We start from the raw sequence: 25,361 nt of genomic DNA on the forward strand, positions 1-25,361 counted from the left end.
AACTCTGCTATAAAAAATGGCAGACTTCGGATTGATATTGCCCTAGCAGGAAATTTTACTGTGTTGAATTTAAGTCACAACAGAGCTGGGTTTGACAATATACAATATACCGTAGTTTTTCGCAGGAGTTACGTACCAAAAAGAACCCGTGATAGGCAAAATCCGTAAAGTAGTAACCTTAGTTTTTTTTACAATTATTATACAATGAAATACTCCATAATACATTGAAACCAAAGAACAAAACCTTTTAACAGGCCCAAGCATTTGTTTAACAAATAAAAGTACTGTATAAACTTTTTTTTTTTTACAAATAACTACTGTACTGTAAAATAATAATTTTAATCATCAATATGAACTGAAGGCTTCAAATTGCGGAGATCAGCACCGCCCCACCGCAACCCGAGTCATTGATAATGAACGGGAGAAAATGAAAAATGATTATGAAAAAAAATTCAAAGTACAGCAGGACAAATAGTGACTCACATGTATTTCACTGCTCTTCTGACTGAGCGGCTGCATCCTGGCTCTGCCCTGTAGCGATTTTTTCTTCTAAAGCCCGCGGTGCAGGTGTGTTTGTTCGAGAGAAGAACATAGTTATCAGTAGTTGTTGTTGCTCTTTTTAGCATCTTCCTCTGCCTTTTGGGCCCGACTGCAAGTGCCTTTGTTGGTGCAGAACGTTTTGTCAACATTATGGGTTTTAGAGAAACTTGAAATTGCAAGAGAATTTGCAAACTTAAATTTGGCAAGCTGTTTTACGTACGTGTACATATTAAGCTGCAACGTTATTGACACACAGGTAGAGAAGAAGCGGAGAGACTGTTTAGACAATCAGAATGCAGAACACAATGTACGATGCAAATCCGTGAAGCAGCGAGACCATGAAAGGTGAACCGCGTTATAGCGAGGGTTCACTGTAACGTTGTAGTTTAGAAGTCAGAATTTCAACATGGCAACGCCCATAAACATGTTTACAAACATAATTTTAAGCTTTACTTTCTATAAGCAAACACCACTTTTAATTTGCTCAGTTTAGATCTGAGAAGCTACATGTAACATAGATTTTTAGATACACACTTACATGTGTGTCTTGTAAAATAAACAGGTTTCCAGCACATCAAACTCCTGCTGAGGGGAGGAGCGGCCATATTGAAAGGCGACGTCAGCCTTACAAGTCATAACGGGGTAGTCGGAGCTGCTTCCAGTTTCCCAGTGGGAAATCCGTCTTCGAAGGGTGGTCCAGTTTAGGGCTGTTGTAAACGACTATTTTAGTAATTGAGTAATCTATCGATTATTCTTACGATTAATCGAGTAATCGGATAAAAAAAAATTTATAAAATAAACTATTGGCAAATCTGCAATAACACCAGTTAGTCCAGATCAGTCCAATATCTCCTTTTTGAGCATCCCTAACAGTTAAATGTTTGTAGTTTAGAAAGTTTACTTGTAACAGTAGTTTGCTTTAACCTGAAGAAAAGTTATACTAAGATATTAAATTATATTCAAATAATAAAGTGGCAGGCTCACAAATATGCTTATAAAAATGTCTATACTCCAGCTTTTAGTTTATGTATTTATCTTCAGTGAGTAATACACATACACGTAAAAGAACTAAGTAAACAACTCATTTAACTCTAACATTTTATTGATAATAACGCAATAACATTAAACCTCCAGTAAAGTTTCAAATCAGTAGTACAGCAAATCTCTTGCTTTTTTGTTCTAAAGTTCAAACAGAAAAGATAAATAAAGAAAATACTTGATTTAAAAATAAAACAAGTTTAGACAAAATAGTAAATACTGCATTTTATACAATATATTTTAAGTCTAAGGTGCAACAAATTCCTTGCTTTTTTCAGTGCTAACACAAAAGAGTAAAAAAATATTCATTAGCTTTAAATAGAAAAGTTAAGGCAAACCAGAGAATACAGCGGTCGCATGTCTGTGATGATCATATTTAAAATGCTGTTTGTGAACTCAGCTGCTTGAACAACCGAACATCCTGGAACCCTTTGAACAAAGCTGTCCAACGTATGACTCTTCGGTTCACTGAAAAGAAGCACAATGTAATGATTATTTGTTTATTCCTTGTTATGAATTAAATATATTTCAAGTGCACTAATTTGGATATTATAACATTTCATATTAAGTTGGAATCTGCACTGACAGCTCATCTGCCATGATAGCAGCTTTAGTTTCAGTTTTATTTTATTTATGGATTTAAGGCTTTCATTTATGTGTGAGTTTTGAGGATGCTTTAATTAAAAGCATTATTTTTAACCATCACAGAAAAATCTAAATGCAGTGAAATGTTTTTTTATGTATTGGAAAACAGAATGTAATCTATATGTTAGGAAAAAAATAAACTTACTCAAAATGTAAAGGTTTGAGTTTGTACAGAGTTCTGCAGCCTTAACTAGTCATGATAAAATGCAAAAATGTTGCTATTTTTATTAAAACGATGCTATTATTTATTCTTGATTGCTTAGGTATAAACAAATATAGAATTACTACAAAAAATATTAACCAAAAATTTCTAATTCATACATAACAGTAGCGAGAAGAAAAGACTGTAACTTTTCAGGATGGAAAGACACCAATAAATAAATGCTTTTCAGCTTATGCCTGTAATCTGTTGCTGCGTATATTTATTAACAAACGTACATTAAGTCCTGCATAATTTCTCTCAGTTCCACCCTCACATACAATTTACACTACACCCGGTTAAGTAACCGCTATGTTTAGATGTAACGTTAGCAAAATAATGTGCCTCAATTTACATCTATAACAGATTATCACACAACGTAGTTAGCAAAGAGAACATAAACGTTACCAGTTGGCAACCGTGTACGAGTTGGATGCATGTAGCGGGTGTTTTCTCTTCAGATGCTGCAACATTGATGTCGTGCTGTTGTGGTACGCCAATTCTGCTTTGCAGTGGATGCATTGCGCTGTGTTGTCCTTTCTGTTTAGCCTAAAATGTTCCCAAACTTTTGACATTTTTTGTCGCTTTCGGGGTTCTCCTTCTGAGCATTCTCCGGTTCCCTCCATAGCTACAAACGTAGCACATGTGCTCCAGGCGCTAACGGAAGTGGTAGCGTTGTGCAACACAAAAACCCTCCGACTAGACCAGTGTGCTGCGTATTTAACAGCATTGCTTATTACAATACAATAAATTTAGCGAAGCTTCGAGGCAGATAAATTTCCTCGAGGATTTTTTGTAATCGAGTTACTCGAGTTACTCGATGAATCGTTTCAGCCCTAGTCCAGTTGATTTTTCTGTTTCGAGTACAACATCATTCTTCTGTGACTCAAGTCAAAGACAAAAATGCTGATTAGGAAATTCCTAGTTTATCCTTCATAAAAAATGTTCACAGATATGCAAAGAATGTTCTTTGTCAAGTCATTTTAAAAAGTGAGAAAAATAATTTAGAATTCACTGCTCTTTGGATTTGTTCGCCTGGCCTGCTGCACCCCCTCAGTATTGAGTAACCACACTGACTCTTGAATACAGTGTGTGCTTTCAATTTCTGGTGTTTATTGTGTATAAGAGCAGGAAGTGATAAAGAGCACAGCCCAGGGATAAATGCTTCTCCTCACTGTGCGTGCTGGATTTTATTGTCCTGCACAATTTCCCAGATGGAAGCATTTCAGTTGGTGGGTTTGCCGGGTGCGTGAAAAGCTATTTGCATCTGCCACTCTGTCTGAAGTCTCTGTCTGCCCATATAATCTCAGAGTGCTGGAGTATGGAAGATACTTCTGCAGTCCCTCCCTGATGAAACACATTATGCTGCAATCCTGATATTCCTGCTGAGTCCATGTCAGCACTCCTTTCTCATCTATTTTGTTTGCTGGCCTTGTCACATTCACCCATGAAGGAAAGAAATGTTTTAAACTCCCTTCTTAAAGGATTCTGCTTTGCTAGGATCTCTACATCTTCTACAGAAGTGTGTGGATTAAGCTAGTTTTTATTTCAGACACTAACTTCGCTTTGCAGCAGCAGCTCAGTTAGCGACTCAATCAGCTGCTTCTTCATATAACTAACATATTGTGACTTATTATAACCAAAAAATGGTTTAAGTACCAACAGATATCATTCAGGCATCTAAATTAGCATGGGAAAACTCTCCAAAAACAACTGATAAAAAAAAATCTGGTTTTAATTAGTGATAGCTCAAAACCAAACTGCATTCAACTAGAAAACTTAATGTACAGTCTGCTTACACCCCCCACCATTAATATTTGCTAAATTTCACAATGACAGAGAGAATAGGAGAGAGATTTATTCATTAATGTCTTTCAAATCATAAGTTTACATATAGAATGGTTACTGTCTCTTTAAAACAATGAGGGAAAGCCAAGAGGATGATGTTATGTCTTTGGAAAACTCTTATAGGTTAACTGACACAAACTAACCTGACCCAGTAAAACCGGTTCTGTGAGGAGGAATGGGTCAGAACTCCAATAAAATTGCAGAGAAACTTACGGAAGGAAAGCCAAAACATTTGACCTAAGTCATACAATTTAAAAGACAATTAGCCCTGATACTAAGCAGATTATCCTTGATACTGACCAAATGTGAATTTGAAGATCGTTTCAAATAAATCTCTACTGAATGTTCTTGTTAAGCTTTCTAGCCTTTAGCAAATAGAAATATTTTTGGTCAATCTAACAGACCTTAAACAAGAGAAGTTTGGTCTGATTTGACTTCAGACAGAGAGAGAGAAAAAATGTGTCTCTTTATTTGCTGTATTAAAATATATTGATTCGATTCTTTGCGCAGTCACTTAGTATGAAATTCCAAAACACCCACATTTTTAAAGTGTGTTTGATAGATGGTGAAATTCAATGTAATATTTCTAACGAAACCTGACGGTTTGTAATAGAAAGTTGCATCATTCCCATTCGAACCTTTTATTGACCTTAGATAAAGCTAATGCTGCTTTTACAATGTATTGTATTACATACTGTAAAAGTTATTGTCTTTCCACAGTCCGGTGCCAACAATCACATGGAGGAAGATAAATGGCATCTTCCCCAAAAAGGCAAGACTCCGAAAGTCCCAGGCTGTACTAGAGATTCCCAATATTCAGCTGGAAGACTCTGGAACTTATGAATGCAAGGCTGAGAATACAAGAGGAGGAACCGCTTTCAAAGGGCATCTGCTGGTCTATAGTAAGTCTGAGTGCACCACTTTTACATATTTTTTTGCACTTTATTGCTGGTAAAAATTCTAACTTTTTAACGTGAGAATGTGGTATGCATGCAGTCTTACTGTTTGGTTATTCAGGCATCCATGCTGCTATCCCCTGTTGGTCTGTTTAGATCATTTTTGCTTCTGCTCAGCCATCATGCATTATCCAAGAGCAAGCATACATTATCACAATTGTTGATATATGTATTCCCGGAATAGCATGACTACACTATTGCTCTACTTTTAGCTTCCAAGCAATTTTTAAATTGTTGCTTGTCTTTTTCAAATTCAAGGCAAGAAACTGTAGAGAAAGGGTTTTGTTCTGCATATATCCTAGAAAATCTGAGACATTACTGACATGCTTGGTTTGCTGTTTTGTTCAGGCCGGGAAAGAAGTGGGACGTTCCGACAAGAATTTAAGAAACAATTGTTTTTTTTCTCCTTCTCAACATAATCTGATGGTTTTCTGTGTGGCTTGAAACGACTTCAAAAATATTGTTTTTGATGTTTTTAAAGAGCATATGTTATGATTTTTACTGATTTCATTTTTCAGTTTTAACTTGCAGCTCATTAAAATGTTTGAAATATTTGTGCAGATGTGTCACAAAATGCTTTTTGTTATCTAAAAGACAATGGAAAGACTTATTTATGCTTCATACATTTAATGTGTGCAGTTTTATGGCTCCAAAATATATTTGCTTGTTAAAGGAACACAAAATTCTTCAAATAACAAATTATTTGTAGCCAGAGATTTTGTTGTCAATATTTGCATGCTCTGGTATTGAATTATGAAGCTTCAAATGTGAATCCGTTTTTTTTGGAATGCAGTAAAGTACTGCTTTTAGCTTCCCGACAATAAGAGGCACAAATAATGGAGCAGAGTTGCTGGCTGTACTTGTGATCATAAACTTATCTAAGCTGGTACATGTCTCCCATTTCTCTTTGTCTGTGCCTTGTGCACAGGACCAAGATAATGGACTACCTCAACCTTGGTAGAACACATTTCCAAGTCCCCACAGTTCTTGGCAACTTCCATTCTGTTGACATCACAAGGAGAATAGGGAGCTAATTTGTAGCAGCCCTGCACTAAATGTAATTTACACAGGTCACCTGGCAGCTTGAACTTTCATTGTGCGGGAGACCTTGCTGACCATAATCATTCAATCAAAGCACACCAAACGCATTCTGCTGAAGGTGGCATATGCATGGAAAAGAAAAGAGTCTGCTGGCCGTGGAAGAAACAACTCAATACTCAGGGTGTCTACACACTGAGGAGGTGAAGAGGAAATACGCAAAGAATGTTGCTTGATTCCGTGCTCTGTCTGAATCTACACTTTTCAATTTTCCTGTGCAATAGAAATTGAAATAAATCAAGCAAAACATGTGTATGTACATTTCAAAGCTCATTAATAAGGGTTGTAAAATGTATGTCTTTTAAGTGCTCTACCAATTAAAAGGGTTTGGAGGGAAAAATTATTATTTAAAATCTTTTTTTTATATATATATATTTTTATTTCATACTATGCTGTTATTCCCTCATTAAAATATACCTGCAGTGTAGAAGTGGACATTTATCATTTGTCATTTATTGCAATACATTTCTTATATATTCCAGTTAACTTTTAAAATCCTCCAAAACTCTGTGTTGTTGAGATAGTAGTTTTACTTTTTTCTCCACTTTGTTGAACGAGAATTGTACTTCTTTACCCGTATGTTTCTTAATTGTCGAAGTACAATTTTTAGTGAAAAAACTAAAGAACTAATTATTATAATGTCATTGCAAAAAAAGACGATGTTCTTTTACAATTATATGTTGTATAATTTTGCTACTGTACAACATATAAGGGTGAGCAAAAGAAAGAGTCTTCTAGATTAAGAAAAAAAACAGAGCTTTCATTGTTTTTAGAACACAAGCTAAGGGACTTTAATGCAGGATGTTGTGTCGAGCAGGAATATGAAGCCTTAAAAACAGAAAAGGTTGGAAAAAAGAATTCCCAAGGAAAGACAGTTGACTTGTTTGCAGAGCTTATAGAGCTTTTTTGGAGTAGGAAGAAAAAAAATCATTCTCATAAAGAAGAGACAAAAACTATTTGTGTGGATTTGGTTGAGAATTTTGTGTTAATTTTCTCCAGTTCTAATTGCCTCCTGGCATTTTCAGCATGCAAATTACACAATGGTACACACATTAATTTAAGAGTTGTGCAGTTAGACGTTAAAAGAGGCTTCCCTCTTTTTAATGCAGCTCGTGGTCCCAGAAACGCCTCGCTCTTGTTTTTTGCCCGAGTTGCTTCTTTATTAACAACTAGTTCAGATTTATGGGCTCAGTTTATTCTGCAAGGCAGACACGGTTGCCTAGCATTGGAATGTTTACTGGTTTAACATGCATCAATCTAAATGTTTATTTAATGTACTCTATACACTAATTAGATGATTTCTGGAACCAATTTGTTACTATAGAGTTTCTATTGAGAACATCAGGGTAAAGATTTGTATTTGTAATAATTGTGATGACCTACTCTTTGTTGATCTAGCTGACATTATCACAATGAAATTCATGAAGATTTGTGACCTCAGTGAGGCCTAGATTTACCTGATTTAAACTGATGTTGATGAACTTTCTCTATTCAATCGGACCAAAAATCGTACCAGTGTTGGCTGGCGTTGCAGCTGCCATTAAAGGTGGAGTAAAGTAGAATTGCGGCTGCATATATCAGGTTCCCAAGCTGCATTTTAAAAAAATATATATTTTAGATTTTCCACAAAAAACATGTGCAAACAGGTGCTTAAATTCCACAGTTAAAGAATCCGCAAATCTGTGAATACTGAAGCGTAAATAGACTGTAGTCCACTGTATTTTAGTTTGCTGATGTTTCAAGCTGAGAGTCATACCCCGAAAAGACCTGCAGCGGTAATTGCTGTGATAGATGGTTTCTCAAAGTATTTATCTTAAGGGACCTAATATGCTTTTCCATTTTTTTTAAATATCTGAAAATCTTTCATTATTTTCAGGGCCTATTTTGCAAAGCTGTAAATGCGTCATATACTGATCTGGAGAGTTGTTAGGTTTTATGCCTTAATAATGCCAAGACCTTTTTGGAACACAAAATGTGTGGTTTGGACTTTTGCCTAATATTCTAAAAGTTTGCAACACATTTCTTTGGATGTCTTTTTCCTTGATGCCTGTTTATAATTACAGAAAAACATACTTGTGGCTTCTGTATATTTTAAGGATTTATTACTCATTTTTATGTCTCTTTTTTTCTCTATTTTTCAGCTCTCCCTCAATGGATCAGAATGATTAACGACACTCAGATGGATAGTGGAGAGGAGCTCCAGTGGGAGTGCAAGGCCATCGGGAGGCCCCGGCCCACCTATCGCTGGATTCGTAACGGTTTGCCCTTGACATCCCAGGTACTGTAAATACACACAGAACCCCTCCTCTTCGTTAATTGCACACTTCATCCAGAGGTAAAAAATGTCCACATTCAAGGCCTCATTTTCCTCTGTGCTTTTGCCTCGTTTCAGGGTCGAGTTGAAATAGCGAATGGGGAACTGACCATTAACAAAGTGCAACAGACGGACTCAGGAATGTACCAGTGTGTGGCTGAGAATAAATACGGAGCCATCTTCTCCAATGCAGAGCTGAAGATTTTAGGTATTTTATCACCTGGTTTATTAATGTAGACCAAACGGCTACTTTTTAGACAAATGTCACTTTCCTTTAGAATACATTTCTTAATCTAATACCAGCTGAACCATTGGTGTCTGATTAAGGTACTGGCTGATAGGCGGAGAGACTGAAATGCAAGAGGAGAACGCTGAACTGTGAGATATGGTGATTGCCAATCAATGGCCCCTGATTTAACCCAGACTCTGGACAGATGAACAAACTAATGACTCTCCTGGTTGTATTCACTGAGGAGTGTGTGCACATCAAGTTGATGAGGGTCCAGAACATTTTGGCACTACTCTGAGGAGGATGTAAACCAGTAGCTTGTAGGTATGGATTTCAGCTAATGGAACCAAACGCTGGCAGTGGTGTGTTTGGTGGATTTTAATGACTTCATTAGGCTCTCATCAGAGCTCTGTTTGCTATCACAAGAAAATCCCCGCTTCCAAGAAAAACAAACTTTCACTTCTTAACTTTCATCACTTCTTTTTCAGTGGAATCTGTGTTTTTCAAGCCAGACCTCATTAAATACTCCTGAAACAAGATGTTTAAATACACTGAAAGTAAACGCACTTAACCTTAGTTTTAGTTTGCTCTCACTAATTTCTCCGTGTTTAGCTCAGTTTAGATTACTAAAATTGTTTGTTTGCTAAATACCAGAAAATTGAGAAATTTGTTAAAATAATTATTTTATTCAAAATTAGAACTTTAAGAAACATAGATGATTCCATGGGTGTGTGGGTTTCTAATATGTCAATTCTCAATATCTGAGTTATTTGGAGGCACATCTAGGATTATCTGAAACACAACTTTCTTCTAAAAACTGAGCCATGACATGAAACTGGCAGATTACAGTTTGCTAAAGAATTCAGATGCAAAGATCTTACTTTGTGGGACTATATCACGTGTGGTTCATGAAATAGATGGCATTGCACCAGGTTTTATATTAAGACATTATTTTTTTCTTTTAACAGATAACAGCAAAATTATGTAAGTGGATCTCAATGTATCAGAATATTATTAAAAAGTTTCTTCACTTCAGTAATTCAGTTCCCTATGTAAAACACATATCAGTTACATACAGACTGTTTTCAAGCCTTTATTTCTGTTATTTATGATAATAATCCACATAAAACTAATACAAATATGGCATATATATTTTTTAGATTAGAGTACTTTAATATATTCTGTGTTAGAATGTATTCATATTTATCAAAATGTAAAAAATACAGAAATTTTAGCTTAGTGAAACATTTCATTTCAGGTTCTTAATTTTTTAAAAGATAAATTAAAATGCGGCAAATGAGTCTCATTAGAGCACATAGTCTATTTTACTGAGATGTATTTGTACAAGTAACAGCAGTGTTATCTTATAAGAGTGATAGATGAAGTTCTGTTATTTCCATAGCATGACTTTGCAAACAGCCAACGTTGTCTTTTTTTCTTTAAACTAACTTGATTCTGCCAGACAGTCAGTGCCTTGTCAGGGATTGCCATAATTGTCTAATCACCTGCAATTGTTGACAATTGCCTACTTACGAATAACTTTGTGTCATTATTGTTTTCTCTTTCTGCCAAACCAGCATTGTGTGCACTTGGAAATCTTTTTAGACATTAAAAGGCAAAGAAAAAGTGCTTCTATGCCTTAAGGCTGCAGGCTAAAACATAAGAGTCGTGCTGAAATAGCTGTCCACTGTTCTGTGCTGATGCACTATTTTCTCCTTGTCATCTTCGATACTGGGACACATCTGGTGATACCCATTCCCCTTTCATTTTTCCCTCAGGGATGACTTGATTTACTGTCTTTTATGGCTTGCCCTTTTCTGAAGGGGAATCTGTGGCATTTTGAAAATCTTACTGCAAATGGATAAAGTGTTTTGTGTACGTTCTGGGATGTCTGTGTAGAACAACACTGCTTGGTGAGCTTTATATTCAAGATTCAAGGTGTTTGTCTGCAAGATTTAAAAGTTGTAGGGCTTTTAAAAGGCTTTATCCAAGCCGACGACCAGATACTCGTGGCTTCCTCGGAGTCACAGTCACGTTGGATGAGATTTGGAAGCCGTTGATGAATGTTTTCATAACTTTACCCTACGGGCACGTCTTCCCAGTGACCTGCGCTCTGTCTCAATGTCCAGAAGCGAACACTATCAGGACAGATTACATGACTAATAACAGCCTGCAGATGAGCGATCACCAGAGGCTGCACGGGGTCAACAGCTGCCCTCACGTCTGCGATCTTGTCCCAGATCCAGCTCTTCTGGGAGTGTGGTAGCATGGAGGCATGTGAGCAGTGGTGCCACCAGCTTTGATTAAAGCAAATACACACAGCAACTGCTTCGGTTTCTGCTCCTTTTTGTGTCTACAGGGACCTCTGCCACTCAGACAACTACTCAGGCTCAAAGACACAAGTGTTACAGGGAGAAGGGTTGGCCTGTAGCTACAGATGAGATTGAATTGTCATTGTGTATAACGTCACCTATGAGGCATCATTCAAGATTTGAATAACCACTGTTGACAAAGCCCTAGAGCCTGTGAATGGCCAGTGCATGTTTCTCTCAACAGATACATGATTGTTTACTATTTGTATCGTATGTACTTATTACTCTCTCGGGCAGTCTGGTTAAATTAATGCCAATAACAAAATAAATGATAATGAAAAAAAAAACAAAGCATCCAACTATGTCATCTTCAAGTTGGCACTTTGTCTCACCAAACAATATCTAGTTACATAACACACTCAAATAATTCAGTTAAATGGCACTTTGGAACATTTTACAATGTTTTGTATTGTCTTTTGGCAAATATCAGCTTTATTATGCTGCTAATGAGAGACGTTTGTATTCGGGTCCTGGAAGTTCACATAAATAATCTACACTGTCACTAACAGGCTTGAGGCTACAATTCCCCATATCTTCACTTGTATTTATAGTTACAAGATTGATGCTTGATTATGATCATCAGAGTCAAGTCAAGTTTATTTTTATAGCATATTTCAGGAACAAGGCATTTCAAAGTGCTTTACATGATAAAAACATAACACAATAACTAATTATGTTGAGAACAGCAAACAAGCAACAAACGTCACATTTTCTCAAATGCTATCATCAGAGTCATCGAGAATAATTATCATCAAACACTGGGATGAAAACTAGAACTAATCAATGTTCCAGTTATTATTAATCAAAACCAACTCTAAACAAGTGAAATGGGAATTTAGCTTTAAAGGAAGTCAGTGTTTTTGCTGTTTTGCAGTTTTTTTAGAGGCTTGTTCCAGATTAGTGGAGCATAATAACTGAATGCTGATTTTCCATGTTTGGATGTGGAGATTCAAAGCATATTTGAATCAAGAAACCTGAGTGGTCTGTGAGGTTGATATAAGATAAGATTTATTTGTCATTGTCATCAACAGATTACAACGAGATTGAGATTTGCTCGACTCGAGTTAAGATGCAGGTTATGTGTATATACGTAATATACCAAGATAAAGAAATGAATAGTACAAAATGAGAAATAAACTTAGACATCAGAAGATGGTTGCAGCGCCTGGAGGTGTCGCAACAGAATTTAACAACAACATGTCTTTAATGGTGCTAAGCCATTAAGGAATTAACTGACGAAAGTATTTTTAACATAATGTGTAATGGTCAGTGGTTCAGTGATAGACCAAATACACCATACAAAGTTTACCGTCCCAGGTTTGATTCCCGATTCTGGGTCATTCATTGCATGTCCTCCCCTTCTTTTTCTGCTCTTCTTCCTGTGAATCTATTAATGAATGAAGGGCACTAATGCCAATAAAAACCTCCAAAAAAGATTTGGTGGCCCAAAGATGCAAATATTTAAGCAGATGTTTATGAGGAAAATTTTTCTGCCATAATCCAAGAGCACACATTTTCAGTCTGAAAGCAGGATTTCATGACTTTATTCTCAAAAGTTTTAATACTTTTGTTTACATTTTTATTTTGAAAGCAGGAGCAAAAGTATTAAAGGTTTTGAGAACAAAAGACGTGAAATCCTGCTTTCAGACTCTTGGATTATTACAGAAAAATTCCAACAAGTGAGCAGAGAATTAGCAAGTGAAGATTTGCACCGAGCAGAGACGAAGTGTGAGCGTGAGGAGAGGTTTTGAGTACAATCATTGCAAATTTTGAGAAGAAAGATATGAAGTCCTGCTTTCAAAATAAAAATGTAAGCAAAATGTTTTAAAACTTTGAGAACAAAAGACATGAAATCGTGCTTTCAGACTGAAAATGTGTGCTCTTGGATTATGGCAGAAAAATTCCCCCATAGATGTTCACTTCTCATCCTGCTGATTGTGCAGGGTGGCATGATAAATATGGAACCTTGTGTAGCTCACTGACCAGTGGCTAATTTAAATGAACCTCTGTGTCATGTCATATTTATACTCCAGGAAAACATGAAGTCATACATTAGTAATTAGAAATTCCCTGGAAGTATGCAGCCCAGTAACTGTGGCACTGATTTAGTAAAAAAAAAAAAAGATTTTGTTTTTTAATACTATCTAAAATATTTAATTGAATAAATTAAATATTTTAATTGAAAATTAAATCAATTCTGATTGATTTAATTTTAATAAATTAAAATTAAACATTTTAATTTATTCAATGATCATGTTGATTTATGAAGTGAGCCATGCCATTATAAACATATTTTTAAATCCACAGTTAAAAAAAAACGTTGATTGTCTGTCCCACACAGCGTCTCCACCTGTCTTCGTCCCCAATCCGATACGGGTCATAGCCACACTCGGAAAAGACGTGTCCCTGGAATGCAAGCCGAAAGCATCGCCCAAACCCCGCATAACATGGAAAAGAGGAGACAGGAGGATACAGCCAAACAAAAGGTAAAACACTCTATTGATTTATTTAAATAACACAAACACTCTCACGCTGAAGCAGAACAAGACCTGAAATAGGTGAGATGTTTGCTTTCACAAAAGCCTGGCTCTAGTTTGAACATGCAATAACTGTGAGCTGCCTGATGCATGTTGTGGTTTCAGTTTCTATGTTATAAAAAGAATGTTAAAGACAAAAATTGGACAGGTTACTCAAAAAACCTGTCTGCTAAATCTTTATTATATATATATATATATATATATATATATATATATATATATATATATATATACAGTGTATATACAGTACTGTATATATAATGTCATATATAGTTCAATTCACAGAAAATTTTAATAAACTAGTTAATATTCTGCTATAATCCCCTTATTGCACACTAAAAGTAATAGGCTAGATGGTTTAAAGACGAATTTATTTCAATTTCATTAAAAAAAAAAAAAAAATAGTATTAAATTTTTATTGTCCTTTATCCTGGAATATTTAAAGATTTTATAGCCCTTTACAATTAGATTGGCTTATAAAAGTTTTTTTTTTTTTTGCTCCCGTATATTTATTTCTTATAGTATTGTAACAAAAATCCAACTGTTATCATTCTGGCCCAGGCCTCTGAGGGTTGGTAGGCACGTCTTGTTCCAACACGTCCAATTTTTATTACAGTTTCTGAAATTAAGTGTCACTGTTGGAATAAAACACTATAGGTACCGGCAGAGCTTTGGGGGCTCATACTTAACCCCCTCCACTCCTCTAAAATGCTGACAATTTAGTCCCTATATTTTCATTTTTAATTCACAGGCAGTTTGCTGCTTCATCTTTTATGAAAAGCATCTCCTGCGTGCACCCAGTGGGGGCCACATAAGCGTAAGAACCCATCAATCAAAGTGAGCGCCGCAGCTGAAATTATCACTTACCACTGAGAATCCAAAGTTCTGACTGAGGGAAGGGAACGTTTGTTTATCAGCCAAGATTTAGTAGTCTGTTCAACAGCCTCATGGCAAGGGCAGAGGGTTGATAATCAGATCCTCAGTGTGTGTGGCTCCTTCAAACAGACAGCTACAAATCTTTACAACTCCAACAGGTGAACTGAAGAGGATTTTGGTATGAGTTTGATGCTGTTCTGTGACTGGAGGGTGAAATTTGGCCTTTGTTTTGAACTACACTGGTACATTTTTGGATTACCTTGTTTTTGTTTATTACCTTGTTTAAAATTCTGTTCTGAAAAAGATTGCCTTTGTGAATTAGGAATGTCATTAAATAAATTGTTAAATTACAACAGGAATGTCTGTTTTATTGAAATGTTGGGTGATTGATCACAAAGTAACATAATTGTGAAAAGGAAGGAAGGGTTAAAAAAGATCTCTTGTTGTATGAATTTTTATTCATTTTCCCTGGTTTGTAGAACTATCTTTGGCTGCTGGTCCAGCTGCAGATCTTTTGGGGTGTGTTTCCATTAGTTTTGCACATTTGGACTCTGAATTGTTGCCAGTTTTTCTTTGCAAATTAGCTCAAAGTTTTACAGCAAAGTTCCAATTAGAATTAGGTGTGACTGGGCTACTAATGAATAGGAATACGCTTTATTTACTCTTAGTCTCATTATCCTGCTGGGCCTCTGCCCAAGCCGTAAGTCTTTTGAAGCATCTAATTTGTTTCTATGACCTTTATTTAATTACATCCATCTCCCCATCAATACTGACCACCTACCATGTTGCTGTTGAAAAATGTATCAGGTTTTCAGGCTCAGTGCTTGGTTCCCACATACAGTGGTTTGCCAAAAAGTTCACTTTTAGTGTTATCCAACCTTCTTGTTTGTTGTGCTTGTAGCGAACTACAAGTGTAACTTAATATGGCTTTCTTTAAGTAATTACTTTCTTCCTGGCTCTCTTCCAAACAAGCCATATCGGTGGGTTAGATTGTAGTTGATAATGGATTGCATGGAGCTCTGAGTTGTTCAAAGCTAGAAATAGTGCTTCATTGTCCAACCTTTTGTTAAATTTCTCCACAATTTGCTCTTGGGCTTGATGGCCATAGCTGTTTGTTCACTAATGTACTCAACAGAAGTTGTAGTTAGTGTCACTCTTTTGTAGTACTCTACAGAACAGAAGGGAATTACAGAACTCTTGAAGTTATAAAGCAGCTAAAGTTGTATTAAGATTAAATTGGTGGAATCCACTTACTAATTAGGTGACTTAGGTGAGGGGTATGAATACATTTTCAAGGCTGTGTTATCTTTTATCTTAGTGGGGTGCAAACTTTCTCTTGGGTGCTAACAGCAGAGCAAATTTTTCACTTGGCGCTTTTGCTAACTTTGACAATGTTTAGGACACTTAGCTCCTCCAATTTTGTTTTTTCCTGACAAACTACAAAGCGCTAATTTACTGGGGTGTTTTGTAAATTTTCAGTTGAATAAACTTCTTCATTGAAGTTTTGGTTATCTTCTGTTAATTTTTCAGTTAGTTAGGCATTTTAAACATGCTCTTATTCTGAAGGGTGTGAACATACAGCAATTCCAATTCTTGTCACATTATCAATCTTTTTTTTTTTTTTTTACCTCAATAACTATATTTAGAACAAGAAACATGCAGGAACAAAATAAAAAAATGGACACTACAGAAAAATATATGAACACAGGCAATATCTGTCAAAATAAAATTGATATTGGGGTTTGTAGTCTTTCAATTTGAATTGAAGTTAGCACTTCGGCATTAGCTTCTGCTACATACCATGTTGGTGAAGCGCTTTAGGATTGGCAGAACAAATGTTTATGATTAGAGCTGCAGAGTTGACGCAACTAACATTTTATTTAACAGTGCCCACCACTGGCTTTCACTATTGAAATTTGATATTACAGATGAGTATGGTTCATCTTCCTATAATCTCTCTTTCAGTAAAGCTAGGATGCAACAGAAAGTGGCTTTATTTTCTGAGACCGGAACCTCGTTGCAGTTTGACTCCCTTAATAGCATGTCTTTTGCAACTTAAATGTCCCAAAGTGAGTTAATGAAGTGGATGACACCGTGTTTAGGAGAGTCACTGTTTAAATCACGATCAACCTTGTGAAGGGCTGATTGCAATCTCAAACGGCTAAAACAAAGCGGGAGAAGCCGTGCATTGTAAGGTCTGGGTCAGGGTGACTCCTGCAAGGATTTTCTGACACCATCTATAGTAAAGAGTGTATGGATGGAGAGACGCTGCGTTCTTGAAGGAAGCGGGGAAGAATCGAAGCCGCCTCACGTTTATCTGGCATTGACAGCTGTGTTGACTTAATGAAGGTTTGTAATTAACATAGATTTCCGGTAATGTTCAGGGCTTTTGTGTCTTAAACAGAAGGTATTAATCCCATTAGCTTGAAAACACGTGGCAGATTCATTTGAAATACACAGACTTACTGTCAGACTGTAAGTGAGTAATTTGGGAATTTCTATTCTCATTGCCAAACTTTTTAAAGAATCTGCTTGAATTTAATGATTTAGCATTTAAGCAATGATCTGTTTGTATTCTACCACCCTTTAAATCAACAGATTTGCTACAAAATGTTAAAGGTTTTCTGTGATATTTTGCTGTTTCCTCTAGGTTCTTTTTAAGGTTGGCTTCATTTGCATATTCTGTATACCCAGTAGTCTATATCTTGTCCTTTCTGCCTCAGTGTCCTTGTCGGATGTGAATATCCTCCCTAATTTGAAAAATGTCTCCTGGCTGTGGTTGGTTGCCTAACTGTCTATGTGTAGGTAGATTTTGTTTCACCCCCCATGAGTCTTTCGTTGCCATTTATAATCACCTTGGTGGTGTTAAAAGTGCTCTGTGTTGCAAGGATAAATGCCAAACAGTAGAGAAATTATCCTGAAAACTTTCAATGCCTTTTGCTTGATGTTGAATAAAACCATTTTTTTTAACTCGCCAAACTCCATTCTAGTGCATCGGGTATCTTAATACTGAAGTCTGTTTATTTTACAATCAGATTGTGTACATGCTTGGATAAATGTATTGGCATTCTTTTTAAACCTGGAAAGAATATTAAAATTAAAGGGCCAAATTCCCACATGCATTTTTTTGACAACAAAGACCAGAATTCAGTGATTGTGAAATTGGACAGGCTAGCTTTAGATTTATTGACCTTGGCCTGTCGCCAGGCAACCATGACCACATACGCTGGTAAAAATAACTTTTAATTTTTTTTTTCTTTTTTTAATCAAAATATATTTTAAAATATATTGCCTGTGTAAATAACAAAAGCCACAAAACACAACTACTTTTACGTTTTAATTTTTTATATCTCCAGATTTTAATGTATATAAAACTGAACTCCTCTCCTACTTCATCCGGCATTGATAAAAAAAAAAATCTCCTGTTTAGCCCACAACATTGGGATAGGGTGGACTACACTTAACGACAGATTTTAATGTATATTAAAATTGTGGCATTGTGTGCCAAATTGTGGCACATGATGCCACAATTTGCTGCTTTAGAGATTTTTTTTACTACCTTACCAACCAAATCCCTAGATAAAAAGACAAAAATTACATTTTCATTCGGGGTCGTGGCCAGTGGTGACCATTGTAATCTCCTATTCTCCTGTTCCTAGACACTAATCATCCTATAAAGTGTAAAATAATGATAATACGAAAACTGGTATATTTATTTTAATGAGTTCTTGGGGGTATTTGTGCTACAGGATGTTGTTCAGAATAATTATTTCTCAGCGTGGGATTTTTTCTGTTGATTTAATAAGTTTAAAGTTTAAGGTTGGGTTTATTAAAATATTTCAATGTGAGCAATATGTTCCCTCTAAAAAAACAAAAACACCAAAAATATACCAGCGACTTCATTAACTTTCTTTCTTAAAATCAAATCCGAAATAAATCTTATGTAATTCAAATAAATATTTTTATTTGATTCTTTGGGGATAAAAACCAACAACATGATAACAAAACAAGATCCTGACATGATTTCTGCCCTTCAGCCAAATCCACACGTAGCTGCAAGCAGCCTCGTTGGATATAAGTCCTATACGATCTTATGTCAAGCATTTAATTCCCCAGCTGTTACAAGTCAAATCAAAATGTTTGCACCGACTTGTTTGTGTCCTTCAGCTGAATGAGGGCCTACTTATGAATGCAGGAGTGATGTTTGCAGGTTTGTTTTCCTCTATGTTACACTTGGGCTTTCTTTGAGAACCGCCTGGTGATATACACATCAGAGTTTGACAGTTTTTTTCTCAATTCACTTAATGCAGTAACATTTAGGTTGCATCACATGGAGCCCCAATCCTACACAAGATGAAAGCACTACTTATTTAGATTTATGGAAATAGTGATGCAGGGGAACAAAGAACCCTAGATGTACATTATTTCCCATTGTGTAACATTCTCTGCAAACATTGTACTAGAAATTTTCCTTTGATGAGTTTTAAATTATACTGTAATTATTCAAATGGCAGCCTACTGTGATCCCTGAAAGCCACAAGATCTGATATAAAGCTGCTTTGTACTTTGTACACACAAAAAACATAGAAATTAATGTTTGTGTGGCATCAAAACATTGGTGAGACATTTCTTTACCCACTGAATCGGTCCTCATTACATTAGTGTTTCCTTTAATGCATACCATGTTTATCCCTGCTGGATATGGAGCTTTTTCTTGGTCACAAGTGTATACATTGTTGGAGTTGCTTTGATGCCATTGCCTATTGTTTTTGTATTTTTCTGCAATTGGTTGAAAGTTTAATCTTTATACACAGGCTATGGCTGCCTCAATTAGTCCAAAAATATTTAGTTAAATTGGTCAAAAAAAGGGAGGACTACACAGCAGTTGGATACATTTCAAGCTTCCAGCATGTTGAGGTGAGTCAGTTTTCATCAGGGCACAGAACGTCTCCTTAGCATAGCATGGCATGAAGAAATGTTATAATTGTGCTGACATTTCTAGCATCTCTAACCTGCTATGCATTGAGCATTTTTTATTTGAAAATATCTATGAACAATGTCTAAATTGTCCATAAAATTAATGGATGGCAATGGCTCAGGTGATAGAGTAGACCTAGAGATTCCTATTTTAAGTCCTGCTCCCTCACTTTCCAGGGATAATCGCAGTTGTAAAATATCTGCCAAGTACGTGAGCATGCAGCTGTGGGATACAGGAGGGTGCTGTGCTGTGGCAAACTTGGTGGGTGGTCTCCAAAAGGGAAACATTTTTGACAAAAAAGTAAACATTTTTAACCACTGCATTTGTTGGGATTTTTTTAGACAACAAATTGGCACTTTTTTATTTCTTTGTACACAAAAAAACCTACCGGTGGTGATAAAAAAAAAAAGGGCCAATTTCATTTCATAAACAAAAAATGATGTATAAATTGGGCACAATTTCAGATCCTCTTTTTTTCACCAACGCAACAACTGATTTGCAAATAATTAATGCTGGAAGTCCTAAGGCAGAAGCTTTATATTTCATGTTTCTGGTTTGCATGTAAATCTGACGTCCAGAAGCTACAGTGACGGACAACAGAACTGTTTCTTTTGGCTCACTGGGTATTAATTTTTTCTTCAAAAATATGATTTGATGGGATGCTGAAAAAGACTAGTGTTTTGTGTAAGTCATGCAAAAAGGAGTTGGCCCATTACTGAAGCAGTTCAAGCCTAAAATGCCATCTCAATGGTGTAGCAAGCACAGACGCCCCCAGCGATTATGTCAGCATAATGTCAGTTCACATTTCTAAATAAAAAGTTTCTTTCAAAGAAGTTAGATAAATGATCACAGGTTCCTGAAAAACCTAAAAGCTGAATGCCATAATTGCATCTTTGCACCAATCTGATGGTTGAATATCGTAAATAATAGATTTGTTCTTGAGCTCATATGTCTTTTGTTTTGGAGTTTAATTTAATTTAAATTGCTAGTACTTACTATTAATTAATTGCAGAATTTGCAATTCACTCAAATATAAATTAAAATTGAGTGCAATCACTACAAATCTTGTATAACTGCAGGACATTTTATTTATGCCAGTTATGGTTTTATTGATTTTGCTAGAAATTAACTGTGATAAACTTATAGATTTTATTTTTACAAGTACAAATAAAACCTCAGCAGCAACACAGTGAAGAGGCTGGTGCTGATGTATCGGGTAACGTTTCTAGTTGGAAATTACAGTTTGTGCCAAACAGTTCTGTTTTTTTTTTTTTTGTTTATGGGAAAAAAAACAACAAAACTGAACATCAGCTCTGGTAATATGAGCCACTTCAGCTCGAATGTTTACCAACACCATAGATTGTTTCCATCATCCAATTCAATCCAAGTTTGTAAATGTGACATCATATTTACTTATCTTTATCACATTTTCTACAGGTGAAGACATACAAGAAGGGCCATGCACAGAAAGCTATACGCACTTGTGTATAAATGCATTTCTCCTGCTGAAAATAGAAAATTTTCTCTTTGTTTCCATGTGAAGTCATGTGCAGTGAACAGAAACAAAAATTGCACAGCATGACATCTTTGAAATGAAAGAGAAGAAAAATGCTACAATGACAACAAACCTGTTTTAGTTCAGGGGGAAAGAAATATCTCTGCACAGCATGTAACAGCTCTTATCTGCTTGTTGGACTTCCTGTTGCTCTTGTTCCCTTGACCAGAGATTATCATCAACATCAGAATGATGCTTGACTTTAGAACACCTCATGGAAAACCAAATACACATTTTTAGCTGCTGCAAAAAGCCTAAAATAATTTCCTGTAATCTTCTGAAAAGCAGCGTCCTGGATGCATGTCACAGATGTTTGTTTTTGAAGCTGATGGCCATATGTTTTCACCTCCAAACAGAATACACCATGTTGGTGAAGGGCACTCTGCTGATACCATTTTGTGCACAAAATCATTTCTTAACAGTATTGGCTTGTTGGAATCTGACACCATCCCCCAAAACAATGGTTTGGCAAATTGGGTGTCTGTAAAGTGTATTTAGGAGAGCTGGGAGATGTTGGGAGTTATAGAATCCAATTTGTGCAATATTTGTGCCCATACAGTAATCAAAAATGACACCTCAGACTGTAATATCGTCACCCTCTTCTGTCTTGTGTACCAGCTGTGGCTCTTTTTAGCGTGTCATCTCCCTCATTTGTTCCAGTTAAACCCAATTCAAAAGTCACCTGAGAGGGATTTGCCAAATCAGTAGGCGTCATTAACTCTCCAGTTTGAAGATATTTATGGACCCGACATAAATGTCGGAAACAGTTTGATATGAAGCGGATCCTTTTTCATGTGAACGGGAATGAGCTGAAAGGATATGTAAAGAGGAAGACGCTTTCACTGGGAATCAGCAAATCAATTTTGATCAGGAAGGCATATGGAAGTGATTATTATGCAAATTATGAGTATTTGCAGTTAGCAATCTCCAAACATGTTCCCAACATTCCTTTATTTAGCTCCAGTGAATGGGAAAATCTCATCTGTTCTGAGCAACATCACCAGACATAAACCTACTGAATAATTCTCAGATGATAAAACAATAAATACTATACCTGACTTTAATTGAAAAGGTTTTACAGCAGTGATCTTGAATGACATCACTTAATTCAGTTCAAGTGGTATATTTCAGATGTTTATTTCTGTCGATTCTGAAGAAAAGTAGGGCAAGTTTACTTTTAAAAAGACCAATAAAGTTATTTAAATGTCAGCCTTCTGAAAACATATTTATGCACATATTTATTACCGTGTCCAGGGTTCACGTTCTGGTCTTCAGCCTTTTGTTGCACACCTTCTCCTTTTCTCTCAACCCTATTTCCTGTCTAAGTACAATTAAGTAAAGGCCATGAGTACCTAAATATAACTTCATATGTTTTTCTTTTTGAATTGAACTGCTGAAACAAATTAACCTTTCAATGACACTGAAGTTTACTGGGATTCTCTTGTATTTTGCTCTTCTCCTTTTTAAATTATTCATTTTTAAGTTATCTTTCAAATGCTTATTTTAATTCTAAGTACTCCAGCTGGATTTTTCTACCAAAATACCCCAGCAGGGTGAACATTTCTATACTTTTAACTCTGTACAGCTAACAGATGACTTCATATGTTATATGTTCAGCTGGTGATTTCAGCCTCCTTTTTGATAGGATTATGGTGTTGCGGAACAACACTTTGAAAATTGTTAACTCCAGCCGAGCGGATGAAGGGAACTATGTATGCCGGGCAGAGAATCAGCTGGGCTCTGCAGAGATGACTGCCATACTGTGGGTAAAAGGTAAGTGATGCCCCAGAGGCCTTTATTTTCTGCCAAATTAGCACAAGTCAGCCTTCAGTAAACAGTCCCCAATGTCATTTTGCTCCCCACCATTGCAGGGGTGCCAGGAAATTTATTGTGCTTGATCAGCCATGAAGAAGGGCTTTAACATTCAAGAATCATATTACAGAAGCAGGTTTTAACAGCGTAACCGTCTCTCTTATAGATGCACTAGTCTAGATGAGTCAAGTAGGATATTTTATCCCTCCAGAAGTTACTTTTAGGGGTTCTGAACTTTTTTTTTTTGGCACTGATGTGAAAAAAAAAAATGCAACGGTTTGACTTTGGGTTAGCCTGCGGTGACAGTGCAGCAGTTTTCTGCTTCCAGAGGCCATGCGTGTGGTGCTGAGCCCGAGCAGAGTGGAGGTGACCGTAGGGGAGAGCGTCGTACTGAGCTGCAAAGCAACACACGACACGTCATTAGATGTGGCTTTTCAGTGGTTCTTCAACCAGAACCCGATCGACTTTCAGCAAGATGGCAGCCACTTTGAGTACATCCAGACAGTAAGAGCAAAAGTAAGAAGAGAAGTTAAGTCTAAGCCTAATTTTATCGTATTGAATATCCTTCTGTTTTCCTGTTATCTTATTTTCTCACTTATCCTTTCTAGATTGTTGATATTCTATAATTTTAGGTTTACTACTTTTAGGGTTTTTTGCACTATTTTATAAAATTATTAATTTTGTTGTTTTTATTCAAATTGTTTTTCAACCTCTTAATGTAATTTTGTGGTAAATTGTCAGTGATATAATTCAAAGGCAATCTTAAAATTTATAATTATTTCAACAAGTTAATATAGAAAGTGATACCTACTGTATGTATCATGTTATGTTACTTGTTTATTTCTGTTTTTTAAGATTATGACCTTAAGCTAATAAAAACCAACATTTGCTGTTTATCCCAAAAATGTAATACTACATACATTCTTAAAAATTATATTTTTAATACAGAAGTTATATCCAATAGCCTACACAATCATGGAGAAGACTGTTCACTGTTGCAGAGTAAATTACAGAAAGAAGTTAACAAAGACGCGTCTTCACACAGTGCTATTTAATAGCATAATAGAAAATTGAGTGGAAAGGAAAAGGGTGGTAGAAAATTGCACAACTAAATTTTTTTTTGCCGTCAATAATATACACTGCTCAAAAAAATAAAGGGAACAGTTGCAATAACACATCCTAGATCTGAATGAAAGAAATATTCTCATTGAATACTTTGTTCTGTACAAAATTCCATTTGCAAAACAGCAGGTGAAATTGATTGTCAATCAGTGTTGCTTCCTAAGTGGACAGTTTGATTTCACAGAAGTTTGATGTACTTGGAGTTATATTGTGTTCTTTAAGTGTTCCCTTTAAGTGGAACACTTTAAGTGTTTTTTTGAGCAGTATAATAAATCTAAAAAAAATAGTTATTAAAAAAACATTTTGCTGCTTTTATCCTTAAATTTGACACCTGTTTTTTTTCAGTGAATGAATACACCCTCTTGTGATTAATGATTTAATTTAACAGAGTCAAAGCAAGGCAAGTTTATTCGTATAGCTTATTTAGGAAACCTAGGATGAAGGAAAAAATAAAGTTCTTTTAAAGTAAGTATAGTTCAGTATACCTTATTTGTTATCTATAAAGTATTTCAAAAACAGGGTTATGCTTTTACGTTGCACGTCCATAAACAGCTTTATTTATTTTTATTTTTTTGCTCTGTGTGGGAAAATAACAAATATCAGAACAAATGAAAATCAGAGGAAACATAAGAGGAACAGCTGTAATCAAAACGCAAATATCAAGCCATAATACTGCTAATCAGTACTGCTTTAGCAATCTAGGTATCAAAACACATCAGTGAATGCTTCACTTTGGCATGTGGGTTATTAGAAATCAAGGTTTCTGCAAAGTTCTGACACTGCTAAATGCCAACATGTATAAAAAACAACGTAAAGAAAATGACTCATAGTTTTAGGCCAGTTAACAAACAAAATGTTAATGCAAATTAATCAAAATGAATATTGAGAATAAGAGTATCCTTTCCAGACACTGAATCAGGTTGAAGGAGTGTGACAAAGTGGTGAAAGAATTGCTGAGGTGATGTCATTCACAACAACATGGCAGCTGCTGGAATAATCAGAATACTCATTAAAATATTCACAGTTGCTGGTACAGTGGTTAGAGGGCTGTTTTAATGATACTCGACATACGGCGAGAATAAGGCTGGAGTCTTAAAAAAGCATCTAAAGAAAGCTGCTACTTGTAAAACTGCAGTGTCATCTTCACTTAGTTGTGTGATATTTTATCTTTCCAAATGTGAATCTCTTATTCTTCAGATATAAAAAGATAGTGTTTCCTCAACTTAAAATATAAACATATTG

The 25,361-nt window shown here is 35.8% G+C and overlaps 1 protein-coding gene across 2 annotated transcripts in view; it reads left to right on the forward strand.

Annotated features, from left to right (window-relative positions):
• Positions 1-25,361, forward strand: part of cntn5 (contactin 5) — a 148,709-nt gene that overhangs the window by 98,764 nt on the left and 24,584 nt on the right. For both annotated transcript variants that reach the window (XM_027999310.1, XM_027999311.1), the window contains exons 9-14: positions 4,991-5,172; positions 8,466-8,602; positions 8,717-8,846; positions 13,581-13,725; positions 22,831-22,958; positions 23,326-23,513. In XM_027999310.1, coding sequence (XP_027855111.1) covers positions 4,991-5,172; positions 8,466-8,602; positions 8,717-8,846; positions 13,581-13,725; positions 22,831-22,958; positions 23,326-23,513 — 910 coding nt within the window. The remainder of the gene's footprint in view (positions 1-4,990; positions 5,173-8,465; positions 8,603-8,716; positions 8,847-13,580; positions 13,726-22,830; positions 22,959-23,325; positions 23,514-25,361) is intronic.

This window comes from Xiphophorus couchianus, chromosome 18 (genome assembly GCF_001444195.1).
Source record: "Xiphophorus couchianus chromosome 18, X_couchianus-1.0, whole genome shotgun sequence".
NCBI lineage: Eukaryota > Metazoa > Chordata > Actinopteri > Cyprinodontiformes > Poeciliidae > Xiphophorus > Xiphophorus couchianus.